The sequence below is a fragment of the Myotis yumanensis genome, unplaced genomic scaffold (genome assembly GCF_028538775.1).
Source record: "Myotis yumanensis isolate MYYU_CA2020_CCGP unplaced genomic scaffold, mMyoYum1.0.hap1 SCAF_5, whole genome shotgun sequence".
In the NCBI taxonomy this organism is placed as follows: domain Eukaryota; kingdom Metazoa; phylum Chordata; class Mammalia; order Chiroptera; family Vespertilionidae; genus Myotis; species Myotis yumanensis.
In genome coordinates, this window is record NW_027223756.1 from 79,262,760 (window position 1) to 79,286,569 (window position 23,810).

Consider the following 23,810-nt stretch of genomic DNA (forward strand, 5'->3'; position numbering starts at 1 on the left):
GGCAAAGTATTTCCTCTAAGGAGTATGGCTAAAAACAGAATCGCTGGGGCACTGGGTATGTGCACTCAGAAGCATCAATCCTCCTCCATCATCTCTCCATCTGTCCCCCAAACAACAGCTCAACAGCATGTGCGAATGCCTCAGAGCCTTTGCACACGCTGTTCCCTCTGCCTGGAACACTCTTCCTGCAGAAATCCGCACCTCCTTTAGGTCTCTGCTCAAAGGTCACCTCCTCAGAGGTGCCTTTATGAACAAACACTTCGTTCCCCTGGTAGCCTGCTTCTTTATCGATGAGAGAATTTGCACCTGCCACTGCATTCTGCATTGTATTCGATTCCTTATTGTGCACCTTTTCCACTGGAATGTCAGTTCCACGAGGGCAAGGGTTTTTGTCAATTTTCTCTACTGCTACCTCCTCAGAAGCCAGAACAGGGCCTGGCACACAGTAGGCATTCAGTACATGCTGGCTGAGCAGCATCAGGGCCGGGTAGAGCTCTCCAGGGTCCTGACACCGTCACTCTCCCCCTTGGGTTCCATCCTGCTCTCCCCTGAGCTAAAATCGAGGTGTCGGCAGGATTGCAGTCCTTCTGGGGGCGCTAGGGGAGAACCCTCGCCCTTGCCTTTTCCAGCTCCTACAGGCTTCCTGCATTGCTGGGCCCTCGGCCTCTTTCTCCTGCAAAGGTTGGACACGTCTTTCTCAAACGGTATCGCTGTGGTTCTTGGCTTCTGTGGTCACGTTTCAGACGCTGATACTCATGCCTCTCTCTCATGACAACCCTGTGCCGACACTGAGCTCACCCAGATGATCCAGGACCCCTTCCCTACCTCCACATCCTTAACTTAATCGCACCTGCGAAGTCACTTCTGCCACGTAAGGTGACATGTTAATGGCAGGAGGAAAGCTGGCGCATCTTCTATCGCGATCCTCCCCTGAGGCCTCCCCTAAGAGGTGCACAGGGTCTGGAGATTAGGGTGTGACATTTTGGGGTGGGGGCGATCATTATTCTGCCAACCACAGGAGATGCGGACATGGATACATTCATTCTATAAACACTTATTGAGAGCCTATTGTATGCCAAACTACCCTAGGTGCTGGAGACAGCAGGGAACGAGGTAGACAGTATTCTGGCTTTCATGGAACATAGTGAGAGAGACAGACAGGAAACACATGGACGAAACAGACAACATCTGAAGCTGACTGTCAGGGAGGGTCTGCCTGGGGGGTGAAGTCTCAGTACCCGGTCCTAGAATCTGTTCCAGCGTTCGCCCAAGGTACTGTGTGCTTTGAGTTCAGAAAAAACATGACTTCAGGGGGTGATCGACATGGCAGGAAATAATATCGAACGCCAGGCGCGAAGAGACCCCTCTTTTTAAACTTTTTAAAAATATATATTTTATTGATTTTCTACAGAGAGGAATAGAGAGAAACATCGATCAGCTGCCTCCTGCACACCCCCACTGGGGATGTGCCTGCAACCAAGGTACATGCCCTTGACCGGAATCGAACCTGGGACCCTTCAGTCCGCAGGCCAACGTTCTATCCACTGAGCCAAACCAGTCAGGGCAAAGAGACCCCTCTTAAATGTCATTTCCATCTTTTCCAGTCTCAGTTGGGTCCTGGGGGAGGGTGTCTGCAACACTTTTCCACCTGCTAATCCCACTACACGCCACAGGGTCAGCGCTTCTGAAGGCAGCAGTAGCCAGTGAGACTCAGATTAAATTGCATTTCCAGTTACCGTCGCCACCTGTGGCGTGAGATGCTGATATTTTTCACCTTTGTGATAAAAAAAGAGACTTTAAAAAACGAATACATTGATTTATTTATTTTTAATTTTTAAAAAATTGATTTCAGAGAGGAAGGGAGAAGGAGAGAGATAGAAACATCAATGATGAAAGAGAATCATTGATCGGTGCCTCCTGCACACCCCAGACCGGGGACTGAGCCCACAGCCTCCACTGATGTGAAGGAGATTCTCTATTAAGAGCTTCAGAAACAGCTTCCCGGGCAGAGGGAACAGCCCGTGCAAAGGCCCTGCTTAGAGTATTGAAGGAACAGCAAGGATGCCCATAGGTCTGGAACAGTGAGTGAGGGCAGAGAGGGGACACAGGCAGGCTGTGTAGGACCTTGTGGGGAGGATTTGGGAGGTGGGAGCCCTGCAGGGCTGCGGGCAGAGGAGGGGACCCGACCTGACTCTCCTGCTCACAGGCACCACCTAGCAGCTGCAGGGAGCATGAATCGAAGGGAGAGTGCAGTGGCTGAGTGGCTCAGTGGCGAGCAGCTGTGTCTCCCCAGGCAAGCAGATTCCTTCTCTGGGGTACGTTTCTTTATCTGCTTGCGGGAGCCTGGAACAATGCCTTCCTCCAGACTGCGGCAGGGGCTCTGAGATAATGTGTAGAGGATGCTCGTTGCCCCAGATTCTGGCCGGGTGTGGAGCTGCTGAGTTACCATCTTATCATGTCAGCGTTTGGCTAACACACCTCCCCGAGGTGGGAGCATGAGGTCAGCAGCACCCCCTGCTCAGGCCCAGATGAAGTCATCGGGACAGATAGGCAGGTGTGAGGACTGCAGAGGAAACAGATTTTCCACCTAAGCCCTGTGTCCCCGGACAAGTGAGGATGAGCAAACCAACCAGGACATCACAGGCTGTTGGGCCTAATCTTCAGCACACCCTGCTGCCCAGGAGCCCTCTCTTGCAGGAAGCCCTCCTGGATTGCCTTGATCTTCTGGTTGCAGGAACCCAGTGGAGGCAAGGTCTCAGGGAAATAGGGACCCTAGAGAGGCTGACCAGACTGAGCTATGGGAGGGAAGGACAGTCCGAGAAGAGGACGGAAGTACTCCCAGGGTGAAGGGAAGCACTGAGCTGGGCAGAGAGGATGGCAGGTCTGGGTTTGATTCCCAATTCTGGGTGTGGATTTCTCTTGTTTTTTCACTAATGACCTTTTTTTTTTTTTTTCCTGTTCCAGGGTCCAACCCAGGATCCCACTTTGCTCTGAGTGTCCTACTGCCCATTAGGATAGCACGACTGTAATTTTCAAATAATTTGCATAATTCCTGCTTCATGCTTCACAGGAAAGTCAGCTCCATGAAAGCAGTGCTTTTGGTCTGCTGTGCTCCCCGATGTGCCTGGAACAGTACCTGGTATAAAGTAAGTGCTCACTAAACACATGTGGGATGCATGAGTTCGTGGGTGGGACAGGCCAGAGCCCGAATTCCCCCCCTGGGTTCCCGTGGACACCTGGCGGCTTTGGACAGGTGATAGTACCAGTCCACACGGGTTGACCCTCCCAGACCCACAATGCCCTGCAGTTCAGCCTGGTGGGGACAATCAGCCCCGGTGGACGGAGAGAAGAAGCTGAGGCTGACAGACAAAATCACCTGGGCCCAAACCAGAAACTGATTCAGGAGCTGGACTTGCTCCCTTGTGGAACCATCTCACCTGCTGCGTCTGGGTGTGCGAGGAGGACTCCCAGGTGGAGGGAACCGCTCCCCAGGAGAACATTCAACACTTCAGCCCTTTCACAGGATCCTACGCCTCCTTCCCACGCCTGGGGCTCCTGGGCGCAGCAAAGAAAACCCCAACGCTAATAACCAGTCCTCACGGGCACTCACTCTCCGCTCAGCACCTCCTGCCTCCGCCCAGCCCTTGGCTGCTGCCCTGCAAGGTGGGTATCAGGAGTCTGATTTGAAGATGGGGAAACCGCCTCAGAGTGGCCCTGCGCTCTGACCGAGGTCAGCAAGCCAAGAACAGAAAGGGCCTCCTGCCTGCTTCTCCCCATGGCTGGCTCCTGCTCTCGCTTAAAGTTTCAGCTCAGTTGTCACCTCCCCCTGGAAGCTTCCCTGGCCCCAGGCATGGTCAAGTGACTAGTCTGGGCTCCCACAGCTGCCTGTGTGTCCCTCGTCACAGCCCGGACTTGGCGGACTGTGTGTGTGTCAGGCCTCTGCTGAGCCTGCTGTGTCCGCCGAGTTTGACAAGTCTCTGAAGCTGGTGCTGTGACTGCACCCATTTTCCAGATAAAGAAACTGAGGCTCCACAAAATGAAGTTTCCTCCCACCAGGAATGCTGTGGGGCTCACCACCCTCAGCAGCAGCAGCAGCAGATCAGGCCACCCCTCCCCACCACACACACCCACATACGCATGTGCTCACAGGCCCCGAGGGGAGTTTATCTCCCCAGACACCGGCCTCCCACACACAGGCAGCCAGCAGGTGGCTGCTCCGCTGACACTTGTAAATGCATCCTCCCTCGGCCCCACTTGCTCCTTTGCTCAGCGTTCAGCGTTCAGCAGGGAGGAAGGTGCAGGGAATGGGGCAACGCAGGCAAAGGACAGAGGCTGTTTAGAACCTTCCCACCCACTTGTCTTCTGCCTCCCGTTAGCAGAGGGGAGGAGAGGGGTCACCTGGCCTGTGACCCTGACCTCAGGTTGAGCCAGTGACCTCAGAGATGCTGACAGCCCCCCCTCCCCCCAGTGCTCTTGGGGAAGTTCTGCGAGACCTTCTGCCCTGTGGGGGCTCCAGCAAGCTTCCATCCCCCTCATCCTGTCCCCCTTTGGGTCCGCCCACTCTTTCTTTTGTTTTCTTTTTTAAAATACATTTTTATTGATTTTAGAGAGGAAGGGAAAGATAGAAACATCAATGATGAGAGAGAATCATTGATCAGCTGCCTCCTACACACCCCTGGGGATCAAGCCCACAACCCAGGCACGTGCCCTGACCAGGAATCGAACCATGACCTCCTGGTTCATAGGTCGACACTCAACCTCTGAGCCAAGCAGGCTGGGGCCACTCTCTTTCTTAAGTGGCCTTGGGAGGGGTCTCGCCCCACAGATAAATGGGCTGGGGACAGATGGATTAAGGACATGGGGGAGTTACCACTGGGCTTGGAGCATGGGAGGGGGTTGTTATGGCCACTGCCACCACTGGCCCCCCACAGCTCCTGGGCAGTGGGGAAGCCGCCAGGCGAGGGCCTCCCGGAGGTTCCCGGATCCCGGAGAAAATCCTCCGCTCCACACGGGGGTCCCATTGCTCAGGGACGAGGCAGAGGCACAGAGAAGAGGGCCTCTTTCTCGGGGTCACACAGTCCGGTAGGGTGCAAGGCCTGATTCTGGGGTGCCGGCGACACTGGATGGGTTTAGGGTCTGGGGTAACTTGGACTTGGGACCCTTCCCGGCATGCAGATCCAGACCGCTTTAGCCACCTACTCCTGCGAGAGAGGTCGCTGCTGGGCCAGGTGTGGGCAACGCACGCCCCCTGCTGCACACGGCGGGAAGCGGCACAGCCATGACCCCAAGACCTGAGCTGAGCCTCTAACCCAGTGGTTCTCAACCTTCCTAATGCCGCGACCCTTTAATACAGTTCCTCATGTTGTGGTGACCCCCAATTTCATTGTTACAAATTGAACATAATTAAAGCATAGTGATTAATCACAAAAACAATATGTAATTATATATGTGTTTTCCGATGGTCTTAGGCGACCCCTGTGAAAGGGTCGTTCGACCCCCAAAAGGGTTGAGAACCTCTGCGAGCCCCGGTCTGTTCTTCACTAGGCTCAGGAGCCCCCCTCCGCTCCCGTTCCCTGGCCTTCTGGGGGCAACCCCAGGGATGTCCAGGCCACTCAGAAGAGCTGTACACATTACACCCAACTCAGACTGTCCCAGGTTCTAATCCCACCTCTGTCACGACCTGCTTCTTCTGAGCTTCAGTGTCATCATCTGTGAAATGGAACACTTGTAGCCCCTTGCAGGGTTCTGGGAGGATTCGATGACTTCATTTATGCAAAGTGCTAATAGTGACTGGCACAAAATAGGTGCTCAATAAACATTAGTTATACTATTGTTGCTATTATTACCAGATGTGGCGCTGGGCCCTTTCTTAAAAAACAAAACAGTTTTATTGAGACATAATTTATATACCATGCAAGTCATCCTTATAAAGTACACAATTCAGTGTTTTGGTATATTGCATTATTCATTTCTAAAATTATGGTAAATATACAACATAACATTTATCACTTAACCATTCACATTTTACATTCACATTGTTGTGTAATTGTCACCGCCATCCAGAACTTTCTCATCTTCCCAAACTGAAACTCCGTCCCCATTAAACACACACTCCCCACCCACCTTCCCCAGCCCCTGCTCCCACCACCTGCTTTCTGTCTCTATGCATTTGACTCCTCTAGGGACCTCTTGTGAGTAGAATCACACAGTATTTATCCTTTTGTGTCTGACTTATTTTACTCAGAATCATGTCCCCAAGGTTCATCCAAGTTATGGCAGGAGTCAGAATTTTCTCTCTTCTTCAGGCTGAATAATATGCCGTTGAATAGATGAGCCACACTGTGTTTCTTCACCATCTGTGGACGGACACAGGTGGTTTCCACCTTTTGACTATTGTGACTAATGCTGCTATGAAGCTATCTATTTGCGTCCCTGCTTTCAACGTCATTGAGTAGATACCTGTGAGTGGAATTGCTCAGTCATATACTAAGTCCATGACTAACTTTTTAAGGAACCACCAAACTTTTCCACAACAGCTGCACCATTTTATATCCCCCACCACTATCAATGTTCAAAGTTCTAATTTCTTCACATTCTTGTGAGCACTAAAAAAAAAAAAAAAAAAAAATCATCACCAGAGGATATGTTTATTGATTTTAGAGAGAGAGAGAGAGAGAAACATTGATGCGAGAGAGAAACAGCTATCAGTGACCTCCCATAACCACCCCACCCAGGAATCAAATCTGCAATCCGGGCATGTGCCCTGACTGGGAATCGAGTCATGACCTCCTAGTTGATAGGTCAACTCTCAACCACTGAGCCACACTAGCCAGGCAGAACCTGCATTTAAAAAAATTTTTTTTATTGATTTCAGAGAGGAAGGGAGAAGGGGAGATAGAAACATCAATGATGAGAGAGAAGCATTGATTGGCTGCCTCCTGCACGCCCCCTACTGGGGATGGAGCTCGAAACCCAGGCACGTGCCCTTGACCAGAATTGAACCCAGGACCCTTCAGTCTGCAGGCCGTCACTCTATCTACTGAGCCAAACCAGCCAGGGCAGAACCTGCATTTTTTATTCATCATCTTATTTGTGGCCTTGTAGGCTTTATTACCCTCATGTCACAGATGTGGAAAATGGAGGTGCTGGGGTCCAACCCCAGCAGGTCCAGGGGTCCCCAAAGGTGTGGACGGAGTCGGCGAAGAAGGAATGACACGAAGACAGCCTTCAGTTGATCAGCAGCCTAGTCAGGACCTCTAGCCAGGATCTCCAGCCAAAGTTCTGGTTAGGAACTCCAGCCAAGCTCTGGTTAGGATCTGATGAGGATCTGATGTTTATTGTCTTGTTACATCTGTATTTATACCAGTCGATTTTAATCCTGTCAATTTCTATTGCAAAGGTTAGGGCGTTTCTTATCTCCATTCCAGGGAGTAAAGATTATGTAGCTTAAGCGTGATTGTTTGTAGTTAAAGTGATTAACTACCCGCCTGGCACTTAGTTAAGGGATTGTATCCCCTCCCTAACCTCAGGGAAAAATCCCCACCTGGGGAAACAACCTTTCTCGGAGAGGTGACCTTGGTTAAAACACATGGCGCTAAGGAGAGCAAACATATTAAGAACAATATGCTATATATGCCAGGTCCCTTGAAACATATGCTGTGCAGCGACTGTGTCAAGCAGCAAGGATGAGGCTCGGAGAGATGGACGCTTGGAGGCAGATATTGACAAAGCTGGGACTGAACCCACCACAGTCACACTCCACACCTGCTAACCCAGCAGCACTCTTCGAAACAACCTGCTGTGGTTTGATGAGGTGCTAAAATGGCTCTCTCTGCCTCTCTGAACCCCACTAGCTCCCCTGATCCATTTCATAATTTGGGGCTCAGGGACACGAAGAGATGAATTTAGGTCTTAACCAGGGGCCAATCTGACCCCCAGGGAACGAACGCTTGGCAACGACTGAAGACATTTTTGTTTGTCACAACTTGGGGGGAAGGGGCTACCTCGGCACTGAGTGGTGGAAGCCAGAGGTGCTGCTCAGCGTTCCGCAGTGCGCATGGTGCCCCCCCAGCCCCCGCCCCCAGGAATTACCGCCCCAAATGTCAGGAGTGCTGAGGATGAGACAGCCTGGCCTAGAGAGAGAAGGGGACCTAGCGGGGGGTGAGAAGAGGTAGGACAGGCAGGCCTAGGTTTGAAATCGCGTCCCTGCCACTGGTGCCTGCGTGTCCTAGGGCAGTTCACTTCCCCTCTCTGGGCCTCAGTTTCCCCCTCCAAAACGGAATAAAGAAAAATTTCATTTATTTGGGCCTCAGGCGGTCTGTGCCATAGTTCCCTGTCCCCCACCCCCACCCCCACCCCCCCCCCCCCCCCCACCGTGCAGGACAGGGCTAGGCACTCAACAAACATTTGTTATCGGGCCTGCCCGGCCGCCCCTGGCTCCAGCTGCAACTGGGCCCTGGGTTGGGGCTGCAGAGAGGAAACAGGAGCAAGGGAGCTGGGAGCCGCTCCAGGGCCCAGTTCCCAGGACTCACAGCTGCATCCTCGCGGGGGGTGGGGGCGGGTGGACGGGATGCCCAGCTGGCCCTGCCGCCCCACCTGCTGGCGGCCAGGAGGCTCCTTCCCAGGGAAGTTGAGGCTGGCTCTGGGGGTCCCCTGATGGGATCTCCAGGGCCTGTCCACCCCGCGACTGCCCAAACCTCACCGGAGAGTTTATGAGCAACCCGGGACGATCGGTCTTCAGCCCTGGGTCAGAGTCAGCCCGCCTCGGGGTACTGGAATCTGCATTTTTAAGGGGCTCCCAGGTGATTCTGATGTAAAGGGTTCCCTGGTTGTACTTTAAGAAACAAGCTTCTACCCAAATTCCTGTTACCCAGGTGGGTAAACTGAGTCCCGTAGAGAGCAAGGGTCCTGCCCAGAACTGCACGGTTGATGTTTTTCTCTTTGGCTCTGAGCCTTCCTCTCCCCCCGGGTCTCTTTGTTTTTGACTCTGTCCCCTTCCTCCCCTCTCTTCCGACGGCCCCGGTCCGGGGCGCCCCCAGCATCCGGCCGGTTTCGCGATTCCGGAGGAATCCCCCACGAGCCGCCTGGCCCCGCCCCTAGCCCCGCCCCCCGCGGCGGTGACCTGCTTCCATTGGCTTTTTCGTACGCCGCCCGCACTGCTATTGGCTGAGCCCATGCCCTTGGCCCAGCCCCCTCCGAGTGGGCGGGGGCAGGGAGGGGGCGGGGCCCGGCGAGGGGCCGGGCGACCCGAGGGCTAGAGCTTCCCGCCCCACCCGCTGGGTTAACCAGCGCGAGTTCCGCGGCGGGCGCATCGGCCCTCGGAGGCTGCGGGACCGGATCCCGGCTGTCGGACCCACGACGGGCCCCGAAGAGCAGGTGAGAGCGCGATGCGGGGCGCATTCCCGGGGCTGCCTGGGCGCCCTCCGTCTCTCCCGCCACGTTGTGCCCCTGCAAAGCCCGCTGCCCCGTCCGCCTGTACTCCTGCCTGGGTCTCCCTCTTCTCTCCCTCTCCCTCTCCCTCGGTTTCGGACCCTCTTCTGCTGCAGGGTTAGGGGAAGGCACAGTGGGTCTGAACTGCCCCCACGGCCATCGATAGCCCCCCCCCCCCCCCCCATGGGGACTCTGATGGACTCTACTCCTTGCACCTGGCGCCAGGTGCTGGGGCCAGATTCCAGGCTGCTGGGAGAGCCTGGCCCAGGCCCACACCCGCCCCCTAGGAGCTCCCCGGTGGCCTGAAGCTTTGGCCTCAGTTTTGCCAGCTGTGAACTGGGACGGTCACCCGCTGAGGTAATTGGCAGGTGAGCTGACCCAGATCTGCCGGCTTCACCGCCTCCTCCATCCTGGGGCCCCTCCGGGAGCAGGGGCAGCCCCAGGTGTACACGGGTCTCCATGGTTACCTCCCGAGTAGTCTGAGCCCAGCTGGAGGCGGTGAAGGCCCTGAGGGGCTGCAGATGGTCGAGAGCAGTTGTGCAAATGGTTGGGGAGTTCAGACCTTGGGATCTGACAAACCTGCTTCCCACTCACCACTCACGGATGACTTGGTTCTCCCAGCCTCAGTTTCCTGTCTGAATAATGGCAGGAACGTGACTCCTGGGGCTGAGTGCTGCCTCCAGGGTTAAATGCAGGAATGTGAGTCTCCTTCATGTCCACAGGCACTTCCCTTCCCTTCTCTGGGCCTCAGTTTCCCCCTCCACAATGGAACAGAGGCATTTCTTCTGGCCCTCACATCCTCCCACTTTCCCTCTCCCTAGCTGTCCAGGCACACAGCCTCCACCTTCACACCCAGGCATCGTCTTGCCTCAGGGCCTATGTACGCGCCGTTTCCCCCACCACCATGCCAGGCCCACAATGTCAATTTTAAAACATAACAAGTTGCCTGGATGGGCTGGGCCAAGGGCTGGGCAGCTGGGAGGGGTGGAGGAGGGCCGGCCCAGGGACGCTGTACCTATGGAAACCATAACAAAGAGCTGCAGCCCGGGCCACACAAACACCTGGGCTGTGCTTCTCGCACTTGGCAGGCTCCGTGGCCTGGGACACCGGCGGCAGGTGAGTGCCCGGGCCCGTGGGGGTCTTGAATCCCATTCTGATGGGGAGCAGGCAGGGGGTCCCTAAGAAGAAATTAGGCAGGTGCAGATTTGAGGCCCCATGGTGTCCCCTCCTGCTGCCTCCTGCCGTGTATAGCCCTGGGTGTGTCTGAGGCCTGGGCAGGTGAGGGGCCTGTTGGCTGCTTGGTGGTCTAATGAGGTGGATTTAGGAGGCCTCAGCGTCTCTGTCTGTCAAATGGGGCCACAAGACGGTGCCCAGGAAAAACCAGCTGTTGGCATGAAAACAGCCACACTTAGAGGCAGATGCTGACTAATAACTCATGCTGGTCTGGGTTCAGCCCCAGGTGTGATACACCGAGAGCTGGCAGGACGAGGCCCAGCTCCACAGCATACACACCTTTGGGATGCCTCTGCGCCCCTCCCTGAGACGACCTCCCCTGGAATCCCACCCTCCTGAGCTTCCATGGAGGGACCACAGGCTGAGTCCTTGAGATCTTCTAAGGCCTTGTCCTCCAGGCCTCAGTTTCCCCTTACGTCCAGTGTGGTGGTGGTAGTTGGGAGCGTCCACCTTGGGGAGCCCCCCTCCAGAGAGGCTGCTGCTGTGCTACCATGTAACCCTGGGATAACTCTGTCTCTGGGTCTCAGTTTCCCAGGCTGAACAGCGGGGCCCAGAAATGAGATCTCTATGACCCTCTGAGAGGTCGTGTATTCATTCAACAAACAGATTCTGAGCACCTACTGTGAGCCAAGCTTCAGGGTTGGAAGACATGTACTTTCAGCCAGAAAAAGCGTTACACTTAGTTGTAACTGCATGAAGATAATGGGGAGTCGGATGGATGGGGACGTTAGTTTACATGGGGGTTCCGAGTGGGCCTCCTGAGGAGGCGGCATTTGATCTTGTCATTCTTCCTGAATGACAAGGAAGAAACAGCTACTGGAGACCTGGGGGGAAGGGCATTCCAGGCAGAGGGCACAGACCCAGCAATGGCCCTAGGGCAGGACCTTGCCTGGTGTGTGGAGTAACAGGGAGGAAGCCTGTTGGGGCAGAGTGAGCTGGGGAGGAGGAGGGAAGAGGAGGGAGGAAGAGGGAGGAGGAGGAGGAGGAGGAGGAGGAGGAGGAGGAGGAGGAGGAGGAGATAAGGGCAGGGAGATGACAGAGGAAGTGGATAGCCAGGAGGGAAGTGAGCAGAGGGCTGGGGCCCCACTTAGGTTTTTACTGGCGCCCTCTGGTGGCTGCTTCAGGGAGGACAGCATGGGGCCAGGGGACCAGGGATGAGGCCTGGGGTCGGTGAGAATGGGGTGAAGCCAGAACTCATTTAGGAGCTGCATCCACTTTCCTGCCCTGTGACCCTGAAGCCTCCACTTAGCCCCGGCCGGTCCTGTGCTTCCTTGCATGGGTTTGGCAGTGGTCTTCCAACTTTCCTGTTTGGCCCCCAGACCCTTCCTTTGGTAGAAATCTGACCACAGTTGCAAGTGTCCTGGCTTTCACTGCACCCCGGCAGGTGGCCAGACCCTGCTTGTCCTTGGGGTGGCCCCCAAGGGCTCTAGGAAACCCAGTGTGATAACCACTGGTGTCTCCCCAACCTCAGACAAGCAGATTCCCCTTCCCTTTGGCCATATTTAAAGTGAGCACTGACCGAGCAGTGTGAGCGATGGTTGATAAAGGGCTCCTGTAGCGGGAACCTGATGTTGTGTGGGAACACGGTCTGTTGCTACAGTGGGCAGAGGCGGGGGGGGCCCCCTGAGGCCGTCCTTGGCCATTGCAGCCGGGACAGAGAGCAGAGGAGTGGCTGGTGTGCATCAATTATTGACACCCTTTGTGTGGGGCATGAAGAATTCATGGGGCGGGGCAGGCTGCCCGTGGGCCAGGGGCACCCCGGAGCAGTCTCACCCCGGCTCACGAGAGCCCCTTGCTGCTGTATTTCCAGGAATTTTGCCATTTACTAAAAATGACAGACTCTGGAATTAGGGTTAATGACACTGTATTAGAAATAAGGTCTGGAATGTTATGGAGCCACGAAAAGGAGCAGAGCACTCACCCACACGCACTGCAGTGTGGATGGACCTTGCACGCATGATGCTCAGTGAGAGCAGCCAGACCCAGAGGGCCTCACAGCGCGCGGTTCCGTTTATGTGGAATGTCCAGGACAGCAGATCCAGGGACAGGAAGTGGGTCTGTGGTTGCCTGGGGTAGAAGAAGAGGGGGGTTGGGGGTGACTTCCAGGAACAGTGGGAGTTGGAGTGTCCAGAATGGGATCGGGGACAAAGGTCGGCGTCCAAACCTGAAACGGGGTTGGCAGAGAGCAAAAGTCCGAAGCCTGGACCGGGCTCCAGTGTTTGGGGGAAGCATGTGGGGGGCAGGGCAGGAGTCAACAGAGCCGCTGGGTGTCTGGACACCCATTTCACAGAAGGGAAAGCTGCCCCTAAGGGCAGGGGCTTGTCTGGAGCCACTGTGGCCTGTGAGGGGCTGTGAATGGGCCTGTGGCCTTGCTGTTCCTCTAACAGCCGGACAGGTCCTGCCCCAGGACCGGTGGACAGGCCGCTCGCTCTGCCTGGCTCAACCTTCCCCCAGACCTTGTCCTTTCAGTCCCAGCTCCAGGGGCGCCACCTCAGAAAGGCCTTCCCGACAACCCCAGCCCATGTCACCTGCCTGTTCCTGTCACTTCCCCCCCTGCCCCCATGGCCCTGAAATTATCCTGTTTATTTCCATGTGCATTGGTTTCTGGCCCTCCTTCCAGTGTGGGCGACCTCTCTTAGGGGCCATTTTGGAAATTTGGAAAACTATTTTTTTTTTTTTTTGCTTCTGATAATAGCAGGATGTTCTAGTGTTTGGGGACAGGGATCAGGGACACTAGATGTCCAGCCACGCTCAGGACAGCCCTCGGCCTCCACTTCCTAATGTCCTGCCAAAAACATAAGCTGATGAGTGGGGGTGGTTTTTTTGCACCATTTTAATATTCAGTGAATATTCCTGGGTAAATGGAAGGGAGATGGAACTCTTTTGGTAGGCATTTATAACTATACTAGAGGCTCGGTGCGTGGATTTGTGCATCGGTGGGGTCCCTCGGCCTGGCCTGTGACTCTCCAACATCCCCTGAGGGGTCCCGGATTGCAAGAGGGTGCAGGCCAGGCCTAGATACCCCACTGGTGCACGATCGGGGCTGGGGAGGGACTGCAGGAGGGCTCCAGGGCATGTCCAGCCTGTCTCACACAATTGGCCGGACCCCAACAGCAAGCTAACCTACTGGTTGGAGTGTCTGCTCCCTGGTGGTCAGTGAGCATCATAGTAACCAGTTGAACAAACAGTCGGACACTTAGCATATTAGGCTTTTATTATATAGGACTAGAGGCCCGGTGCTCGACATTCGTGCACTAGAGGAGGGCGGGGTCCCTCAGCCCGGTCTGTGCCCTCTTGCAGTCCGGGACACCTCAGGTGGACATCTTTAGCACTGCCGCGGAGGCAGGAGAGGTTCCCGCCACCACCGCTGCACTCGCCAGCCCTGAGCCCAGCTCAGGGCTTCTGCCTGGGAGGCACTCCCCCTGTGGGAGCGCACTGATCACCAGGGGGCAGTTCCTGTGTTGAGCATCTGTCCCCTGGTGGTCAGTGTGCATCATAGCAACCGGTTGTTCCACCGTTGGGTCTATTTGCATATTAGCCTTTTATTATATAGGGTGTTCACCATATGGGCAAACCTCTGATAGATTTGCTCCATCCTTGAGTGCAGTGAGCTTGAGCTTTTAAGGAGGGAAATTCTTTTTAATCAAACATGTCTCACCCTGGCCAGGTAACTCAGTTGATTAGGAAGTCATCCCAATATGCCAAGGTTTCGGGTTTGATCCCCAGCAGGGCACATACAAGAATCAATCAATAATGCATAAATAGCCCTGACCGGTTTGGCTCAGTGGATGGAGCGTCGGCCTGCAGACTGGAGGGTCCCGGGTTTGATTCTGGTCAAGGGCATGTGCCTTGGTTACGGGCACATCCTGAGTGGGGAGTGTGCAGGAGGCAGCTGATCGATGTTTCTCTCTCATCGATGTTTCTAGCTCATCGATGTTTCTAGCTCTCTATCCTTCTCCTTTCCTCTCTGTGGAAAATCAATGAAATATATATTTTTAAAAAATAATGCATAAATAAGTAGAACAACAGATTTCCCTCTCTTTCTCTTTCTCTAAAATCAATTAAAAAACAGACATGTCCTGAGGACCTCCTGAGTGCCTATCAATGTGAAAGTGTTTTACAACTCTTGTGGCATTATCTTACTTTCTGTTTGTATTACAGTTTGGGCCAGATCCTACTTTTAAATTCAGTTAGCACTGTAGAAAACGAGCTATAAAATATAGTGAGGGGCTTAAAGATATAGGTGTATACACTTAATAGTGCTCCGCTTGATGAGCTATAAACTAACCATTTTAAAGTATTCAAATTCCAGAACATTCCACCACCCCTGAGAGAAGCCCTGTCTCCATCAGCAGTCAGTCCTCACCCCCTGCCTCCAGCCCCTGGCAACCCGCTTTCTGTGGATCTGCCTCTTCTGAACATGTCACATACATGGAGTCACACACTGTGTTGCCTTTTGGGTCTGGCCTCTCTCACTGAGCATCATGTGTTCAAGGTCCACCCATTGTAGCTCCTTTTCATGGCCGAGTAATATTCCAGTGTATGGATCACATTTTGTTTACTCATTTGTTGATGGTCATTGGGGTTTCACTTTTGGGCCACATGGATTGTGCTGCTCTGACATGTGCGTGTGGGTTTTTGTGTGGACGTGTGTATTCATTTGGGGGAGCAGACGTTTATGAGTGGAATTGCTGGGTCACGCAGTAACTCTGTGCTTGAGGAACTGCCAGAACTGTTTTCCACAGCAGCTGCACCGTTTTCCATTTTCATACCGTCTGTGCGTGTGAGGGTTCGTTTCTCCACAGCCTCACCAGCACCTGATACTGCCTTTCGTTGTTGTTAATCCTCACCCGAGGATATTTTTCCCATTGATTTTTAAAAATATATATTTTTTATTGATTTTAGAGAAGAAGGGAGAGGGAGAGAGAGAGAGAGAAACATCAATGATGAGAGAGAATCATTGATCGGCTGCCTCCTGCACATCCCCCACTGGGGACCGAGCTCGAAACCAGGACATGTGCCCTGGCCGGGAATTGAACCATGACCTCCTAGTTCAGTGATTCCCAAAGTGGGCGCTACCACCCCCCGGTGGGCGCTGCAGCGATCCAGGGGGGCGGTGATGGCCACAGGTGCATTTGGGGGCAATGAGTAACTGCTATTAAAATTTAAAAAAAATTAATTTCCAGGGGCTGAGTAATATTTTTTCTGGAAAGGGGGTGGTAGGCCAAATAAGTTTGGGAACCACTGTCCTAGTTCATAGGTCAACGTTCAACCACTGAGCCACGCTTTTCCATTGATTTTTAGGGAGAGTAGAAGGCAGGTAGGGAGGTAGGAGGAAGTGAAGAGAAAGGAAAGAAGGAAGGGAGGAGAAAGAGAGTGTGAGAGTGAGAGAGAAAGAGTGGTGTGTGAGAGATGTGAGAGAGGTACACCGATTGGTTGCCTCCTGCACATGCCCTGACGGGGGGCTGGGTATCGAACCTGCAACCTGGACACATCCCCTTGACTGGAAATTGAATCTGTGACCCTCTGGTGTTTGGGCCAGTGATCTAACCACTGAGCAACCGGCCAGGGTGATATTGTCTTTTTTCTAAGAGCCGTCCTGGTGGGCGTGAAGTGATAGATCATAGTGGCCAAGGATGTGGACCACCTTTTCAGCTGCTTATTGGCCATTTGTGTATCTTCTTTGGAGAAATGTTAGATATTCTTTATTTAAATATAATTCACATACCATAAAGTTCATATTTTAAAGTGTACACTTCGCTGGTTTTTAGTGCAGGCATATAACTCAGAGACGTTCTATATTCGTATGGCCCCAGATTGAACAGAACATGAAGCATCCCAGACGCCATGCCCTCAATCCCCGCAGATGGTGGCCTGTCTCACCATCTATTCATTTTACTTTCAAACTGGTGGGTAGAGGTAGCTGATAGTGCCTGCGGAGTCTGTTTCAAGGAAGAACGGGAGCACCCAAAGGATTTTGTAATAAGGAATTGGCATGGGGTCTAGAGCAGGGGTCCTCAAACTACAGCCCGCGGGCCACATGCAAATACAAATATTGTATTTGTTCCCGTTTTGTTTTTTTACTTCAAAACAAGATATGTGCAGTGTGCATAGGAATTTGTTCATAGTTTTTTTTAAAACTATAGTCCAGCCCTCCAACGGTCTGAGGGACAGTGAACTGGCTCCCTGTTTAAAAAGTTTGAGGACCCCTGGTCTAGAGGGTCGGGATCCCCAGCAGAGCAGGGACCAGATCTCTTTTTGTCATCGGTGTCTTCCCAGTGCCTGGTACACAGTTGGTGCTCCATAAATGCTCATTGAGCAGCTGAATGAATGTTCTGGCACAGCCTCTAAAACATTAGTGGGCTTTTCTGGCTTGTAATGACAGTGGGGTTCTGGCATTTGGTGGCCCCCGAACTTCGGGGCAGTTCCTGGAAAGACCCTGACTCAGAAGGGCTGGTGTGGCGCAGCCTGGCCATCTCCTGGCTTGTTCTTCCTCGGACCTGTGTGAGCACAGCAGGCAGGAAGGAAGGCCAGGGTTTATTTTGATCCATGACCTGCTGCCCGCCCCCCCCCTCCCTGGTTGTTTGCAGTGTTTCTGGCAGAACAATGGGTCCGGGAGGAGGGGTGGGCCTGCAGCTGGGCTGGCCCAGGTGTGGCGGATCTGGGGACTGGCTGGAGGAGCTAGAAGTGTGGAGGCTGGGGAGGGAGGCTGCAGCTGCCTCCACTCCCACCCCTTTTCCTTCTGGCTTGGGGAGGGGGTGCTGCGGGGGCCCAGGTCCTTTCTAAAGACTGCAGATAGGCCCAACTCCCTCTAGAACCAGCACGCCTCACCTCAGGACCTACAGATGGGAAGGTCAAGGCCAGAGAGCCCCTGCCTGGGCTCACACAGCAACCAAAATAGGCAGAAGGAACTGGGCTCCAGGGCCCTTGGGGTCCAGAGCCTGGGCCTCATCCCTGGACTTGGAGAAAGTTCCTCTCTGAACCTCAGTTTGCCCATCTGTAAACTGGGGAGATTAGACCCAGGCCTTGGGAGTGCTCTCTCATTCCAATGTTTACAGGCATCCTTTCCCTGATACATTCCACAAACACGGGCCACCTGCTATGTACCAGGCCCTGGGCTGGCCACTGGAGACGCTCTGTGATCAACCCCTGCACGTGTGGTCAGCAAGGCGGACATGGAAGCCAAGGTCTCGGGGCCACAATGGAGGATGCCCAGGGCGTCGTGGGAGCCAAGGGGCACCTGGCCCAGCCTGGGACCTCTGGGAAGGCTTCTAGGAGTGGGTGACGGTGATGCTGAGACTTGAAGGATGAGCAGGAGTTTATAGAACGAGTAAAGGGAATGGAATAGAATGTTCTAGAGAAACTGGTGGGAGGGCATCTGGGAGGCGTAGGTACTTGTGCCCAGTGGCTAGCCTGACGCCGCTGCTGTCACAGAGGCCTTCTCATCCAGGTTGCTGGATGGCTTCGGGGTCCAGCCTCTTGCCCAGGGGACGGGCACAGCTGGTGGGCATTGGGTTGGCCATGAGCTTCTGCTCCAGGGCAGAGTTAGTTCTTATCTTTATAAATTGGGAAACTGAGGCACAGGGCAGTTATGTCTCTTGACCTAGTGGTCAGAGGGCTGATTTTGTCACGGGGGACAGCTCCCGACCCCCCAGGACTGGGGGTGACTTGTAGTGTCAGCTGGGAACGGTGGGGGGGCTGACGAGCAGCGGCGCTGGGGGAGCACTGTGTTCCTGTGTGGCCTTGGGCAGTGGCTCAGCCTCGGTGCTTGCTTTTGCAGAATGGGCAACCTGCCCACTGCCCGGTGGAATGACAAAACGGGCACATGTGCCGGCCAGGGCCTGCCACACGGTGCTGAGTCAGTGGTACCCTAGCTTAGGCCCCGGCCTGTGTAGCCCCGAGGTCTGGTGACTGGTGTAGGGGGCAGGGAAGGCTGCTCCAGGAATCCCTGTGCCCGCCCTAACCTCGGAGAGGGCGGCCAGGGGTTGGCCTTCTCCCGGGGTCTGAGCTCCCACAAAGACGGGCTTTGTAGGAGCCCTTGGGTGTGAGTGGGAGCCCACAGCACATTCCTGGTCTGGCCAGCCTGGGGCCAGGGTGGGGGTGGATTCTGACCAGGGCCTGGGGCTGGGGGTGGGTCTCGGGTTCCTCTTACTCACTCGGCAGATGTTTCTGGAATCTCCAAGGACACAGCGGGTAAGAAATCAGGCCCTTTGCCCCCACTGTGGCCTGGGGTGGGGCAGACCAGGGGTAGCAAAGCCAGGGGGAGCAGAGCAGTGATGGGGGAGCCTGGGGCGTGTGTGGCCCAGAGGAGGTGCCTCCCTGGGTTTGACTGTTCGGGGATAGCTTTCCGGGGGAGGTGGTATCCAGGCTGAGCTGAGGGATGAGGCTACAAGGGGGAGAGGCCGTGCTGAGGGGCAGGGCCTTGCGGGCTGTATAGGAGCCACCAGGAAAGGGGCAAGGCCCGGGGCGGGGGAACTGATGCTGGGCCTCTTTCCCCGGCAGGGCTAATGGACACCTTCAGCACCAAGAGCCTGGCCCTGCAGGCCCAGAAGAAGCTCCTGAGCAAGGTGGCATCCAAGGCGACCGTGGCCGTGTTCATTGACGACACGAGCAGCGAAGTGCTGGATGAGCTGTACCGCGCCACCAAGGAGTTCACGCGCAGCCGCAAGGAGGCCCAGAAGGTGCTCAAGAACCTCATCAAGGTGGCGGTGAAGCTGGGCGTCCTGCTCCGCAGCGGCCAGCTGGGCGGAGAGGAGCTGGTGCTCCTGCAGCGCTTCCGCCAGAGGGCGCGCCGCCTGGCCATGACGGCCGTCAGCTTCCACCAGGTGGACTTCACCTTCGACCGGCGTGTGCTGGCCACCGCCCTCCTCGAGTGCCGGGATCTGCTGCACCAGGCCGTGGGCCCGCACCTGACCGCCAAGTCCCACGGCCGCATCAACCACGTCTTCGGCCACTTTGCCAACTGCGACTTCCTGGCCATGCTCTACGGGCCGGCCGAACCCTACGTCTCCCACCTGCGCCGGATCTGTGAGGGGCTCACCAGGATGCTGGACGAGGACAGCATCTGACCCCATCCTGCGGGGCCTGGGGATCTGTGGGTTTATAGTTTATGACCCTCTTATCCCCAGTCTGATTCTAGCCAAACTCCCAGACAGATGACCTGCCCCCTTTCAAAGGTTGCTGAACGGTTTAAAGCAGCAGTTTTATGGACCCTTGTCACCTCTCCCACCTCATCTCTCTGGAGAGAGGAATTCAGCGTGGAAACTGGCACAGCCTGCGAGGCCAGTGGCCTCCCCACGCACCTCGAGACCGCTCTCTGCTCAGGCCCGTCTGTCCTGAACCGTGACAACCGATGGCACCCCTCAACTCACTGGATGCCATCTGACGGCTGGTGCTGCCCACTTCATGTTGTAACCTGGGCTTTCTAATTCCTTCAGAAAGGAGTCACACTGAACTGGAAGAAAGTAATGGGGTGAGCAGTGTCCCCCCCTTTGTGGAAGTTCTAACCCCCAGGACTTCGAGTGTGACCCATATTTGGAAAACAGGGTCGCTGCTGACATAATGGGTTAAGATCAGATCTCAGTGGCGCACAGTGGGCCCCTGACCCAGTGTGACCGGGACACTTCTAAAAGGGAGAAATTTGAACGAGAGGAGAATGCCATGTGAAGGTGGAGCAGACACTGGAGGGAAGTGCTACAAAACAAGGAACACCCAGGGTGGCAGCAGCCCCAGCCCTGGGAGAGAGGCGTGGAACCGACTGGCGGAAACCTGGACCTGAGACTTCTGGCCTCCATGACTGAGAGGAAACAAGCCTCTCCTTAAGCCGCCCAGCCCAGGAGTGAGCGCAGGGAGCCGGTGGATGGGTGAGGACACCTCAGTTTGCTTGGGATCCTAGCTCTGACTCCCACGGGGGAGGGGACAGTGCATTCTCCATACCGGGCACAAGGAAAAAGACATCTGAGACGCAGGCACATTTTCCATTGATCATTTCATGTTTGAAAAGCAAACACACTAACAAATGTTTTTCAGACCTCAGAAAGCAAAGCTCACAAATCTTGGCTTTGGGGACACCCAAAAGATGCAGTGATCCTCAGCTCAGGGCATGGACAGATATGTGGGTGTGGGAGTGCATTTGCACATTTTGTCAGCAGGGGGCATAGATTGCAAAACGGCTACAGGTCCCGCCGGGTCAGGAAGGCTATTCTGGGTGCCCAAGGGAGAGGGGGAATGACCTCCTGTGACTGTTTCACAGAACTGGGCCTAGTTCCTTCGGGGCAAAGGTTGCAGACGGGAAGCCTGCAGGCCGCATTGGTGAGAAGATGGGTTTGCTTGCCCCCAGCCTGTGTTTGAGCCATCTGGAATCAGTTGACAACATTTAAAACTGGGGAACTGCACGTGCCAATCCAGATGTGGAGCTTCTCTCTAAACCCCGGCTAAGCCTGCATTGCCTGCTGGTGAAGCTGCATAGAGGTTGCCCCTCTCTGCTTTGCCACAGTCTCCACCTCTCCCTTTTGCCTCTCCCTGGCCTGCTGTGCTGGCTGATAAGATTATGCCCCCAGATTCAGGTCAGCCTTTCTGTGGTTTGGTCTCTGCTTCCTTGAAGAAGCCAAAGCCTTTCACCGGGGAGCTGGCTGTTCCTACCTCCTACGTCACCGCTCCAAGGCCAACTTTCCCACTTACCTCTCCAGTCAAGAGACAGAGCTTCATATTCAAGAGCAAACGCGCATTTTGAGTAGTCTGAGAAGCCCCAGATGAAATTCTTTGCCCTCAGCTCTGCTGACTGAATTTATCAATATGCATAATGCTTGTACTTGTTCCTGGATGGGCTGTTCTGCCTCTTGACTCTTTATAAGTTTGGGATTTAATTTTGAAAAACCAAAGAGCACTACAGAAAAATTTAAATAAAAGCACACGTCTTCCACTGACATTCTGTGAAACTGACTTGAATTGCTTGGTGCCGAGTTTTCTCCTTTCTTGGGGTTTTTGCCTTTTAAAAAACAATTTTTCTTGAGCCCTTCCTGGCTGGTGTGGCTCAGTTAGTTGGGGCATCGTCCCATGCACTGAAGGATTGTGGGTTCAATTCTGGGTCAGGGCACATGCCTAGGTTGTGGGTTTGGTCCCTGGTTGGGGAGCATACGGGAGGCAACTGATCGATGTTTCTCACATTCATGTCCCTCCCTCCCTCCTTTCTTCCAAATCAATAGGCATGTCCTCGGGTGAGGATTGGAAGGGAAAAAAAATCTTTAAAAAGTATTTTTTCGATTCCAGTTGACATACAATATTATATTAGTTTCAGGTGTACTGCATAGCAGTTAGATATGTATGTAACTTATAGAGTGATCACTCTAATAAGTCTAGTACTCACCTGGCACCATACACAGTTATTACAATATTATGACTATACTAGAGGCCCGGTGCACGAATTCGTGCACAGGTGGGGTCCCTCTGGGTGGCTGCAGGGACCAGGCCAAAACCCGAAGTCCGACACTGCCTGCAGCTCCTGCCTGTCGCTCCCGCTCATCCTGGCCTCACTGTGCCTGCCGAGGGCTCTCGCCCAATCAGTCCCAATCAGGAGAGGCTCGCACTGCCGCGCTCACCAACCATGAGCCCTGCGTCTGGCGCCCTCCCAAGGGGAGTGGCCTGCGGGATCAGGCTGAAACAGGCTCTCCGACATCCCCTGAGGGGTCCCGTTTTGCAAGAGGTTGCAGGCCAAGCTGAGGGACCCCACTGATGCACGATCAGGCCTGGGAGGGACTGCTCCAGGGCATGTCCGGCCCATCTCACTCAGTTCAGATTGAACAGACCCCAGCAGCAAGCTAACCTATCAGTTGGAGTGTCTGTCCCCTGGTGGTCAGTGCATGTCATAGTGAGCGGTTGAGCAGCCTTAGCATATCATTAGCATATTACTAATATTACTTTGATTGGTTGTTTGGTTGTTCTGCCGTTTGGTCTATTTGCATATTACCCTTTTATTATATAGGATTATATAGGATTCCCTAGGCTGTATTTTATACCCCTGTGACTACTATAACTGGCAATTTGTATTTCTTTTTTTTAAAAATATATTTTATTGATTTTTTTACAGAGAGGAAGGGAGAGGAAGAGGGATAGCGAGTTAGAAACATCGATGAGAGAGAAACATCGATTCAGCTGCCTCTTGCACACCCCCTACTGGGGATGTGCCCGCAACCAGGTACATGCCCTTGACCGGAATCGAACCTGGGACCCTTGAGTCCGCAGGCCGACGCTCTATCCGCTGAGTCAAACCAGCTAGGGCCAATTTGTATTTCTTAATCCCTCCACCTTTTATACCTGGCCTCCCATCTCCTCCCATCTGCAGCCTTCAGTTTGTTCTCTGTATCTATGAGTTTGTTCATTTTGTGTTTTTTTTCTTTATGTATGTATGTATGTATTTATTTAGAGAAAGAAAGGGAGAGGGAAAGAAACATGGATGAGACAGAAACATCGATTGGTTGCCTCCCTCAACCTGGATATATGCCCTGACTGGGAATCGAACAGGAAACCTTTCAGTGCAAGGGACAATGCTCAATCAAGCCACAGCAACCAGGTCATTTTGTTTTTTATATTCCACATGTAAGTGAAATCATATGGTATTTGTCTGACTTAGCATAATTCCCTCTAGGTCCATCCATGTTGTTGTAAATAGTAAGATTTCATCCTTTTTCCATTGTGTATATCCATCACACCTTTATCCATTTGTCTACTGATCAGCTCTTAGGCTGCTTCCATATCTTGGCAACTGTAAATAATGCTTCAGTGAACATAGAGAAGTATATTATTATTTATTTTTTTTATTTTAGAGAGGGAGAGAGAGAAACATCAGTGATGAAAGAGAATCATTGGTTGGCTGCCTCCTGCACACCCCACACTGGGGATTGAGCCAGCAACCCAGGTACATGCCCTGACTGGGAATCAACTGTGACCTCCTGGTTCATAGGTCAATGCTTAACCAGTGAGCCACGCTGGCTGGGCAGCATATTATCTTTTTGAATTAAGTGTTTTTGTTTTCTTTGGATAAATACCCAGAAGTGCAATTGCTAGATGGTATGACTGCTCTCTTTTTAATCTTTTGAGGAAACTCCATACTGTTTTCCATAGTGGTTGCACCAATTTTCAATTCCATCAAC

At 53.8% G+C, this 23,810-nt stretch overlaps 1 protein-coding gene across 2 annotated transcripts; it reads left to right on the top strand.

The window, feature by feature from the left end:
- Nucleotides 1–9,298: 9,298 nt before the first annotated feature.
- TNFAIP8L1 (TNF alpha induced protein 8 like 1) lies at nucleotides 9,299–22,157 on the top strand. Of its 2 annotated transcripts, none has more exons than XM_070415867.1 (2): nucleotides 9,299–9,375; nucleotides 19,165–22,157. In XM_070415867.1, the coding sequence occupies exon 2, from the start codon at nucleotides 19,170–19,172 to the stop codon at nucleotides 19,728–19,730; it is 561 nt and encodes a 186-aa protein (XP_070271968.1). In that variant the 5' UTR covers nucleotides 9,299–9,375; nucleotides 19,165–19,169; the 3' UTR covers nucleotides 19,731–22,157. The 2 variants fall into 2 exon arrangements, with proteins under 2 accessions (XP_070271968.1, XP_070271969.1); XM_070415868.1 differs by lacking the exon at nucleotides 9,299–9,375 and adding an exon at nucleotides 10,466–10,545.
- Nucleotides 22,158–23,810: the final 1,653 nt, after the last annotated feature.

Coding starts and splice junctions, on each gene's coding strand:
- TNFAIP8L1 (XM_070415867.1), top strand. CDS start 19,170: ATGGACACCTTCAGCACCAAGAGCCTGGCCCTGCAGGCCCAGAAGAAG.